This window comes from Rhea pennata, chromosome 11, assembly GCF_028389875.1.
Source record: "Rhea pennata isolate bPtePen1 chromosome 11, bPtePen1.pri, whole genome shotgun sequence".
NCBI classification, from domain to species: Eukaryota; Metazoa; Chordata; class Aves; order Rheiformes; family Rheidae; genus Rhea; species Rhea pennata.
The window spans coordinates 20,454,423-20,466,186 of NC_084673.1; the positions used below are offsets into that span (position 1 = coordinate 20,454,423).

At 34.8% G+C, this 11,764-nt stretch overlaps 1 protein-coding gene across 5 annotated transcripts in view; it reads left to right on the forward strand.

Moving 5' to 3' along the window:
• The window catches only part of ATRX (ATRX chromatin remodeler), an 87,092-nt gene that overhangs the window by 12,934 nt on the left and 62,394 nt on the right, over nucleotides 1-11,764 (forward strand). For 3 of the 5 annotated variants that reach the window (XM_062585069.1, XM_062585071.1, XM_062585073.1), the window contains exons 3-8: nucleotides 315-370; nucleotides 2,255-2,307; nucleotides 4,044-4,168; nucleotides 5,287-5,406; nucleotides 9,160-9,269; nucleotides 11,361-11,428. In XM_062585069.1, the coding sequence (XP_062441053.1) occupies nucleotides 315-370; nucleotides 2,255-2,307; nucleotides 4,044-4,168; nucleotides 5,287-5,406; nucleotides 9,160-9,269; nucleotides 11,361-11,428 (532 nt within the window). The remainder of the gene's footprint in view (nucleotides 1-314; nucleotides 371-2,254; nucleotides 2,308-4,043; nucleotides 4,169-5,286; nucleotides 5,407-9,159; nucleotides 9,270-11,360; nucleotides 11,429-11,764) is intronic. The other 2 variants (XM_062585072.1, XM_062585074.1) reach the window with 1 other exon arrangement.

Here is an 11,764-nt window from a genome sequence, read left to right on the forward strand (position 1 = left end):
AAAAAAAAAAAAAAAAAAAAAAAAAGAGTTCTGTCTATATCATCTCTGCATATACAGTTGCACTCTTATTTTTGTAATATGGTGTCTTCCTCAATGATCTGTCAACAACTTATGCAACTGAAAGTAATTTCTAAATGATTTCTGTAGAACCTGTGGCATAGAGTGAACTGTGTTTTGTTGTTGCGCAACAGGTTTGTCTGTGAAACTCACACAGTCGTTCTTTATTTCTGCTGATAAACAGTACTGTGAGATACGATTTAAAGAACTGCTAATAATTCTTGCATTTCAGTGGATTGCTTTTGTTTCTCTCATAGGTAAAAGTAGTGAACCTGAAAATAGTCCAACTCCAATGGAGAACAACAGAGAAGAGGTAAGAATAATAACACTTTCGAATTCTAGTTGTGTGACTAGTGCAGAATGGCCAGTATAGGAAGCTAAATTCATTTTGTTGCTTTTACAATAAATGCTTAAAGAACACTCTCAGAACCATATGTAGGAGATGTCAACATCCTACATGCTGAAGAGAAACACTGGCTATAGAATATTTTAAAATAATCTTAAAGTTACCTTTTAAATTTTGAACAATATCCACTGCAGTTAAGCGTATGTAAGCATACGTTCCTCCCTCCCTCCTGCCGTTTTTTCTAAATTACTGAAACATACTAATTTACTTGAACAACTTATTTTTTTTGTGATATTCAATGAATTCCTGGGTAAAATGTGTCTAATATGCTTTACAAAGTCAATTTTTACTTACCTGAGGTATGCAATTACATTTTTGTTAAGAAATGGAAGAGTCTTGCAGATTACTAAAATTGAGAATGAATATATTGAAAAGTTTGATGCCTTTTTTTTCAAGAAATTCTGTTAGTAACTTTTATTCTTAATTTTATTCTTTGGTTTTAATGTGAACAGATCTTTTGTTTATTTATCTTTATTTAAAAAAAAATTGGACTTTGGCTCTTATTTACACTTATTATTTACCCTTATTGCCCTATCACGTAGGTAGCAATAGGTTCTTCAATATCCTTTCAGGCAAATATACGTCTCTTAAAAAAATAAATAAATAAAATAAGGAGATACAGGAATATTGTTAAACTTTAGCAATATTCTTTTGTATAGTATGTTCATCAAAGACGTTTTTTCATCTCGTATATCTTACTAGTGTCTACCTTCCTTTTGAAAAGATTTTGATTGAATACATTTATATATTGAGAAAGCACAAGTGCCAATGTCCTCTCTTAATTTGCCTTTATTGCAGTAAATTTAGGTATTTATTTGATGTTGCTCAAACCTGGTTACCATATGCATGTGCAAACCTATTAAAAATATGCTTTGATGAAAAGCCAGCCCTTTGTGGCATATTAGCCATACAGCAAGTGTTTGCATTCCACTGGCAATTCTTTAACCTTATGATATGCTTGCGCACTGTATCACTTGTGCAGTGATGGCCCCCTAAGGACCAGCCTTTCAGTACCCTCCATGTCTATATGTCAAGAAAAATAGTAATTTCTTTCACATAGTGTGGAAAATATTCATTGAGCAGCTTAAGCTACATAAACAGTAAGTGCCATTAGGCATAAAACAGAGAGCCCTGGTGACTTGTACAAAAGTGAAAATGTACAGCAATGTGGAGGCTGTGTGTACTCTGCGTGACTTTTACATTGCGTGTAGCTTATGCCATTCTTCCGTGTGCTGATCTTGCAAGTTAATATTTTAGTGAAAACATGCAGGCTGGGAGACCTCAGAACTGTTTCTGATTAGGGCTGACCATTGCTTATGGGCTATGCTCAGTCCCTTCACCAGAAAGCTGACAGTTCTCTCAGAAGGCAGTGAAGTTGAGAATTGCAAAGAGAGAATTTCTTCAATTTCAGGAAGACTTAGTAGTTGAGACTCAGGTGCAGTGTCTTTCTCAGAATGTCTCAACTAATGCCAGTGCTCTCTCTCAGTTTGTGTGACCTGTATGCTGAGGTTTAAAGTGATTCAGCTTACAGCTTGATAACACTTATTTTAAAATATACCTTCAAAGTAATTGTGACTTCTTGGAGTGTTACTACTTATTTAAAATGACATAGTTTTAGTATTTTAATTGAACTGACTTGACTGCTGAAATCATATATCACTTGATGTGCTTTTTTAAAAAAATAAATCTGATGTTTTCTGTTTTTTTTTTTAGTTAATGTAAGAAACTATTTTTGTTGACAGGTGACTTGATGAAAAATGTGGTTACTTTTTAATATTTTCATGTTTTTAGGGCAGTAGTTCTTCAGAAAGAAACAAATCCTTGGGATCATCACGTTCGAAAAGGTTGGTTCAGAAAATAAAAAGAAATAAATATTTTTTTGTTATATGAAACTATAACATAAATACATGCATCTCATGCCAGATACTTCTAGTATAGATTGGTATAAATCTGTTTTCAGATCTGTTAACTCAATAGAGTTAACAGAGTTCTTTTAAAACAAATGAGTGCCTAATGGGGTATATAAAATTCAAACCATCTTTCACAGTCAAAGCTCGATCTTTCTTTTTGTGTGTTTTTTTTTTTTTTTTTTTTTTTTTTTTTTTTTATAAACAAAGACAAACAAGTTTAGCCTCCATCTCCTAACTGGACAAAGGTGCTTACACAATTGCTACTTAGCTCTTATTCTATGTACAGGCTTCTTCCAAAAATGTCATTTAGGTCGTACGGAAAAATGAGTTTATGTATGTCGTTGTTGGGAGACTGTAGAATCAAAATGTGCCGGTAAGTTGTTCTGTGCAGAAGCTGCCATTTGCTGTATCTCTGTTTAATGCCTTTTTGTTCTTTGATTTAAAAAGATGTGGAATTAACTGTTTATCAGTTTGAACATACAGAGTACAGATTATTTGTGCCCTAAGTAACAGCAGATGTATTCTAGTAAAATTCCTTCTCAACTTTTGCTGTTAACTGCCACTCCTTCAGGTTATGTTCTTCATGATTTGCGTGTTTTGTTTTATTTTGATTTAATCCTAGTATATTGTGTAGATAGGTGACCTCTTCTAATGGCATGATTTAACAGCTGCCTTCTTCCTGCTTGTTGCTATCTGTCATGTATCTGTTTTCAGTCCATGTTTCTGATTATACTGTCTGCTGGATATTAAATAATATTCTTCATTCTCCCTCTTCTGTTTAGTTTCGTTCCATATTTACAAGTGTAGTTTCATGCTCGATTTAAATTTGTCCTTTATCTTCTGAATTTGACTTCCTGCCAAACTGTCCTTTCATTTACATCATTTTTGTAGTCTTATTTTTTGTTTTCTGTTTATCATTAAAGATGTTGTCACACACAAATTTATCATACTTGCCTGCTCTTGAGAAAAACAGCATCCTACACTGACTTTCCTAGTTTATGTATTACCTTTATATTACTGAGAATTGCACTCAAAATTCATGATTGTTTTAGTGCTTTGATGTAGTATTTTCATTCACTTTACTGAGTTGAATTCAAAATTATTTCTCTATGAAATTCTCGCTGCTAGTCTTTCTATTCAACAGTGAGCAGTAGTTTTTTCATTTCTTACTGTATTTCCTTTTATTTTCTTGGAAGTGACTTTGCTGCCAAGCTGCTTTTTGTCATTTGCTAATATCTGTGTGTTCTCCTTGGGCTGCCTTGGAATGACATACAAAATTTCTAAGCAGGCATCTTTTGTTCAGGCTCCTTTTCTAAAAGTATGACTTCCTGCATACTATTAAAACAAACAAACAAACAAACAAACAAAAAAAACCCCACTTGTTTTGGCCTCCCTCCTCTTTCCCTTCCCCCAAATCTTTTACTAGTAAATCTTTTTGTTTCAGGTGGGAGGGTTGAGGGAGACAAACTGAGGGAAACAAACCTAACAAGAAAATTATCGTACAACTTATTTATTGTAGTAACTCAGAGAATTCCACTTAGTAATTTATTTAATTAGAAAAAGAACATAGATTTTTCCGATTAGTATGGTGTTTTGCTGCAAAGCACCAGGCTTACCAGTATTGCAGTATATAATATTTGTCACAGTATGGTTTTTTTCTGTCTGTGCAGGAAACCTACAGTTGTAACAAAATATGTCGGATCAGATGATGAACAAATCTTAGATGAAACTGTAAATGAAGATATTTCAAATGAAAACTCAGAAAACGATGTTGATATGAAAAGCTTGCCTAAAGGTAGTTCATGTCTGTCTTTGTTTCTGAATTCAGCAAATTAGCCAACATTAGGATGCAGCATAAATAATTAACTAGAATGCACACATATTAGTAAAGTGCCTCTCTTAGGTTCTGTTCTCTTTTATGTATAAAGCATGCACATGTGCACACACATTTAAGAGAAAAGCGTAGTTTCAGGTACCTTTAAGTTTGGACCCAGCGTGCTTTAACCTGTGGGTCTGCCAGGATATGCTTATGACTTAGTTTCAAATGTGTATCAACATCTGTATTTTTGCAGGAATAAGACCAACATGAAAAAGGGAAAATACTTTGTGAAAGTCTCAAAATCCCTGTCACTTCCAGGTCTTACTTATTTGTGTTTTTATTTATTTTTACTGTTCTGTGAGCTTGATTAATCTCTTCTGTTTTTTTAAAAACCTTTGAAAGTGACAGGAAGATTTGGAGGAACTGCTGCTATTCACTGTATGAGTAGCAGTCCCCTTAAGTTTATTTTTTCAGAATGTTTGATTATTTCCAGTGTCCTCACAATGAAAGTATTAAAACTGAGCTGTAAGGGTGAAAGACAGCTTTTCATTCACATAATTCTGATTAGTGCTGTTCTCTGTTTAAATAAAAAGTGTGAATTTCAGGATTCATAAAAGGAAGGAATAGGTCTTACTCTGTTGTATTTTCATTTGTTTCTTACTAAAATGGAATTAAGGAAGAAGATTGGGTAGAAGGGGAAAAAGATGGAGAGAAGAGTAGTTGCTTCTAAGGCTTTTGTGAGATTTACGTTACCAAAAGAAGGTCCGTTAGTTGCAGCATAGCTCTGCAAATTCCCAATAGTATGACAGTCCTGTTACGCATGGACCACTTCTGGATATAGCGAACAGAAATTGCTCCTCATAGCCCAGTCCATCTTTGGCTTCTGTTCTACAGCTGTGAGATGGAAATCAGTTCGAAGTGTGTGGTGGTTGCTTTTTGTCCTGTGAACACCTGGTTGAGTTTTAGTCAATAGATTGCACTTTTTTTTTTCTTTTTTTTTCTTTAAGATACTGTATTGGCTTTTATTTAAACAGAACTCTTGCACTTCATTTGGATGTGTAATGGTTTCCAATTTTTAAATGAAATTATTCTAGGTACAGTGGTTGTACAGCCTGAGCCAGTGCTGAATGAAGACAAAGATGATTTTAAAGGGCCTGAATTTAGAAGCAGAAATACCGTTAAAATGAAACCTGAAGCTCCCAAAAAGCGTGGAGGTAAATACAATTTAAAACATTTATTAAAATGGGTTTAAATTGCTGCTTATGACCACATTTGGTACATCTAAAAATTGTTCATATTTCTAATGAATTATCCTAAAAATACCTCCACTCTTCTGGCTGTTTGTTCATTAAGGGTTCTAGCAAGCTCAAATTAGCCTCCATTGCTGCCCCTGCAATGCAGCAGTGAAAGCTAAGATTAGTTCTCACTAAACTACTTACAGTAGCTCTAGGATGCATCATTACGTACTTTGTATGGACCCTCCTTGCTTTGTATTCAGAATAGTTGATTGATTGCATTCGGGTGTTTTGTGTATTCCTTTTTAAAGGAACTGTACTGGAACACTGCTGATACCAGAACATTCACTGACTCTTCAAGAAAACAATCAAATTTTAACAGGGACACATGTAGAGGTGCTATCAGTCAGTGAACTGGCAAGACAGCTAAAACTCCCCAACAAAATCCAAAGGTTTTGTTAATTACTTGGAAATCTGCCAGTGGGCCCCTTCGAAGGGTTATCTGTGAAAACTCACTGTGCCAGCCAGTTACCTGTTGCCTCTGATAAAACTGAAGAGAATATAGGTAGGTGCTAGTGATAGCACAAATTTTTCTCATGTTTTTTCAAAAAGAAAAGGGACGCATGTATAAACCATCGAATAAGAAGATAGATACTTTCTTTTCTAATTCTACTAGCGATATCTTAGTTCACACACCAACAGAAGTATCCAGGATAGTCAGATGAACAAGCCCTTGCATTCACTGTTCCTTCTTGCCTTGTATCCTTTGAGAGACTTATTTTCTATTAATGTCTAATTATAATTTTATATGTGCCATTTCTCCATCTGTGGTTAAAGAGGAATAATAAAAAATGACTGTGAGGAAATGTGCTTGTGCATACATATGAGCTCATATATGTTGTTAGTCATGTTTTGATCGTTGATGTTTTCTCTAAATTACCAATCTTTAAGTTAGTTCAGTTATATTTTTGGAAGACACAGTTCATCTTATAGGAGTCCTTTCTCCGTATGTGTTTATAGCAAATCATTCTGCAGCAGTTCCAGCCGAAATATTCGGAGGTATAACGTTAAAAATAGCTTAAGCTAGGACTGTTCTACTTAAGGTTCATGGACTGTGTGTGCCTGCCCAGGAGAATATATATAACCTTCCCTACCAGCTTCATCTTCTCCCTCACTTCTAGGGAATATGAGGCCCCTTCTTTGTGTATCTGGACTGGTTACACATGTACTGGTGCCTCACACAAGTTAATAGTTGTGGAAGGAACATTAAGACCTTGTCTAATTCATCTTTTTATCCAGGACAAGCTCAGCTGTATCTGTGTTAACACACTAATAATTTTTGTTGGACTTGTTTTTAAAGATAACCAGTACATATGTTAAGCCCCTGGATACTTTCAAGGAAAAGGAATAGATACCACTTGCTCCATTTCTAGACGAGGAAAGGTAGCCAGAAGAGGACCATGACTGCAGTTCTCCTCTAGAGCAGCTGGATTAGGAATATATCTGAACAGTTTTGGTTTGTGACGTACGTACAGAAAAGATGGTGCAGATCCCAGTTTATTCTACTCCCTGAAGTCAAAAGGTCTCATTAAATGAAGCGGTAATTAGCTTTCTCGTGCCACTAGAGTGAGGTGCATGGCCTGTATACACAGAAAGTTAAGCACTACTGGTTTAAGCAGGTGAGTGTGTAGAATCCCAGTGACTCAAGAGATCCCGAATAATAAAAAAAAGTTGTCAGTCCATCTTATTCTTTGCAGATTACCTCTTCACATTTTCGTTACAAGTTACATGGCCTGTTTACATATATTAGAAATATTAATAGTTATAGAATTCTTTTGTCTTTCTAGCATCTATGTATTCTTAGTCAAGACTATAAAAGGCATCATGTCAGTCCTTTAGTTCCAAGTTTTGTCTGCAGAATGGTTATGGACTTATTTTTGCTAATGATCTTATAGTTAGAAATATTTTTCAAATAAGCATTTTCTCAATATTAATAAATAGGTGGTTATTTAATTTTTTCAGCCATTTACATTTTTAGAAGTAATAACATGATTAGAAAAGTTCACCTCAAAAATGATCTTCTTTTCCTAGTTAATTTACATCATAAATTATCTTTTCCTCAGCTTGCAGGTTTTAGGAAGTAGGCAGTAGTGCTTCCCCTCAGATTTGCAGAGAAAGTAGAAGTGGTTTGGGACTTAACAGTAAACAGCATATTCTCCCTCAGTTTGCTGTTACCTTTTGTGATTCTTATATCTATTAAAAGACTGTGGTGCTTGACAAGGTCTGTGTGGTCTTCTGTGGTGTTTGGTATAAGAGAAGGAGGCACTGCTTTCCTACTAGTAAAATATGATGGATGCATTTATCCAATAGCATTGGAAACGGAAGTGTTTGAGTGGGTTTTTGAGGTCGTAAGGGGTGCTTTGCAAGTCTGAACTCTGCTATGCGGAAATAGCATGCAAGGGAGTTGAACACAAAAACTCTGTGCTCAAAATTTCTGATTCTGGTGAGATCTGTTATTAGTTGTATATTAGTTGTCCTCACTGGCCTGTAATCTCTCTGAAATTTATGCTTTAGTAGCAAAACTGTTGGTCTTTGCTAGTAGCAAAGTCATTGTGTTGTGTTTCGAGAAAGTTCACTCGGTTTCTTAATGTCGTGTTGTTGGTGCTTGGTTGCTAAGTGTGTGTGTGTGTGTGCGCGGTGGTTTGATGTTTTTTGTTTGGTTTTGTTGTTTTATACAGTCTGTACTCAAACCCTTACCCTGCTGAGTTAATTTTCTTATAGTACTGCACATGAAAGCAAAGGGCAAGTAGCAGTCCAGTGATCTGATGTCAAGCCTCTATCTGCCTGCTCCCAAATTAAATTTTTGTAAAGCTGTTTGAATGAGCTTCTTGAATAATTCTTTTTTCTTGGAAGCATTGCTACTGATGAAAGGAAAAAAATGGTATAATAATAATTATTGAGTTAAACAACATGGCAGATAGCAAGCCTTCCAACCTCAAGCTCACCACCTTCTGGAGTGAATTGGGGGACTGACATTAAAGCAATGCTTTCTTGACCAAAGTACTAGAGTAGATACAGCATCCGAGTGTTATGCAAAACTGACTGGAGCAATCAGCAAGATAGTGACACATGTGCTATAGGAAAATTGCAGTTTCAAAGAGGAGAACATGAAGAAGGAAACAAAGTGAATAAGGATTTTTCAGACAATGTTCAGTAGAATAGCCTGGTTGTCCTGTACTGTGACAGAAGTCATAATTCTTTCAGTAGTGTGTTTTATAAGGATTTTATGTATCTTCAGTCATGGTTTCCTAAATCTTTCCTAAAACTGTATGTGAAACAAATGACATAATACGAACATTATTTAAAACAAAGATGAAATGAGGAAGCTTTTGCAGAATATCAGGACTGCTTTGAAACATTTTTAGTGGTCACTCACATACTCAGATGTGTCCTCAGGTAATGACGAATTAGTCCAAGATTATAGATTTCTCGAAGGAATAAAATTTTAGCTTGACCTCAAGTGGAGAACAGAAATTGGAGGAAAATTCTTTCAGTCTTTAAATGGTGCATGGGTATAGAAAGTTGTCTCTAAAGCTAAGTGGTGAAAAAGTAAAGGCATATGGAAAAGACTGACAAGCTGAAAAGTACTTTAAGAAAATGAAGTAATGAAGTAGGTATATACAGATTTCTTAAAATAATAATAAAAATGTGTGGTTTATATCCTGTCTATAGAGGAAGGACTACACGGAATTGTAAGCTGTACAGCTTGCGGGCAACAAGTGAACCATTTTCAAAAGGATTCAATCTATAGACATCCTACACTGAAAGTTCTTATTTGTAAGGTATGTGGTAAACAGTTCTATAATTTGTGCTGTTTGTTTTCTGGTTTTGTTTGAAATGTCATGTTAGTGGATTTGGGTGGGTTTTTTGTGGGACTATTTATTTATTTTTTTTTTTAGCCAATAAACTTTTCAATTGTTATTTGTTACAGTTAAAGAAATTAACAGCAGAAAAAAGAAAAGGCAAATAAAACTTTAAAAGCTTATGTGTCCGCTTTTGTACACCCCAATTCAGTTCTTTGTGGTTTCGTTGAAATTATTTTTACAGTATTAAGACTAATCTTAGTGATTTTTTTTTAATGTTAAATCAATTTGTCTGAAACGGATCTGCCTACTCATATTACAAGAACAGGTTCAAATTTGGATGTCCTGGTGAAGCCCTCTGTATAAGATATCAGAATAAGAAACAGAAAGTTAGCTTCAAAGCCATCTCAGTTTCACCTGTGTACAGCTGTTGAACTGTTTTAATTTATGGCACCCTTTGTAACTTGTCTGTGGCCCAAAATGAACCACGTATTTCACAGTGACTTCAGTTGGCCCTGTACGGTCTGCAGTGGAGGAGATGGGGAACAGGTGAGGAAGGAAATATCCGTACCTCCTGCTGTGGAGACCTCTTCAAATTTTCAGAGATGTATATAAATCTGTGTTAGAGTAAACGTTTAGCATTTCACTTTTTTTTGCTCCCTCCCCTTACCTCCCAAATCCCAATTAGTGTTAAATATTTAAGTGACCTAATGAATCAGGCATGCTCATCTAATGTAATGTTCTAGCTTGTTTCTTTTATAAAGCATACTATATAAGCTTTAGAAAAATTAGCTCACAAGAAAATTGTTCCCAGTCTCTATAACAGAGTCCTAACTCTTGTTCCAAAATTTTGAAGTCCTTAACATGTAACACTGCATTCTTGTGGTACATGCAAGTATCTGATTCATTTTTGAAACTAGATAGGCTGTTGGGTTCAGTAGCACATTTTGACTATGACCTCTGGTAGGTAATTATAGCACATGTTGTTTCTCATAAACCCTTCTGTATTTTTGTTTAATTGAACGTGGCCTTCTGTTAAGGTGTGAGAGGGAAATGGAAGTTTCTGACTGCATACTCTATTCCTTCTGTTATTTTTTCTGCCAGTTTCTCTTATTTTTCTCCTACTTAGAGACAGTCCCAGACTTTTCCATCTCTCTTCAGAAGCTGCTTTTCCTTGACTCTGAATGTTCTGTTGACAGTCTGAATATCTGTTTTTTCTGCATCTTTCCTTTTTCCTTCTTTTTTTCTTTTTTTTAAAATTGGTTGAACAAGTATTGAACTCTGTATTCCAGTTGAAGGGGCATTATTTTAAATTCAGGTGCTGAAGTCTCTTCTGGATTCTGAATTCACTGGGTATAATGTCAGAATTGGGTTAATGGCTTATATTTAATCCTTGCTCAAAGTAGAACTTCTGGTCAGGGAGAACTTTCTTTACTAATGGCTGGGAAAAAAAAAACTTCTAAATTTGATTTAAAGAATTCAGTAACTAAAGTCACTGCTGCACCTGAGTTGCATGTATTGTTTTATTACCGTGTTACCTATTTTTCATTGAAACTGCTGGATCTGCACCTGAAAATTGAAGCTTTGGATGTTAAAATCAGGATAGGTATTATTTAAAATCTGATGGGATTAATTGCTAACATAAAAAGCATACAATTGAAAATTGTAATTTATGTAGCATTGAGTGTTTCAGTGAAGGTATGTGAGGTGGTTTTGTTTTTTTAACCATGGAATTGATTTTCCTAGAAAGTAGATGGAAATAAGTTTTCTAAATACGAGAAGAAACATTCAGTTTGGATGTTCTAAAATGTAAAAATATCACCATGAAACAAAAGTCTTTAACTTTCAAATCAGTGTTGAGTAATCTAAGTAAGTCTTGGTTTAGGGTCTGTTGTATCTATGGAAAATGTTTTTCAGATTCGTCATGAACCTGAAGTGTTTAGAGTGCTGAAAACCTCTCAGCTGCTCTTTGTAGTAGTCCAATTCGAATACATGCAGAAATTATATGAATTACTAAATTTCAGATGAGATTTTAATGAAAAATTCTTTGTTCTATTTCTTTATTTGCAGACTTGTTACAAATACTACATGAGCGATGACATTAGTCGTGATTCAGATGGAATGGATGAACAGTGTAGGTAAGTATGTAAAGACTGTATTAACACTTGAGCGGTTCTGCGTTTTTTCTTCCTAGTAATAATAAAATTATTAATAAATAAAGACCAGTACTAAAGAGCCTAATCAGCAGCCATTTCTTAATAATAAAATGAGGAAATCTAGATTTAATTATTTTTTTCACTAATGTACGCTGATGTATGAAGACTGGGCAACAGTAGGTAGAATGGAGATAAAGTTGGTGCTGAGCTTCTGTTTCAATATTGCTTCAACTTTCTGAACTGTTAGTCTGACACCTTAATTTTCTGACTTTCCAATTCGTTGGACACTTTCAGTCATGTTTTTAATAGCATTTTCAA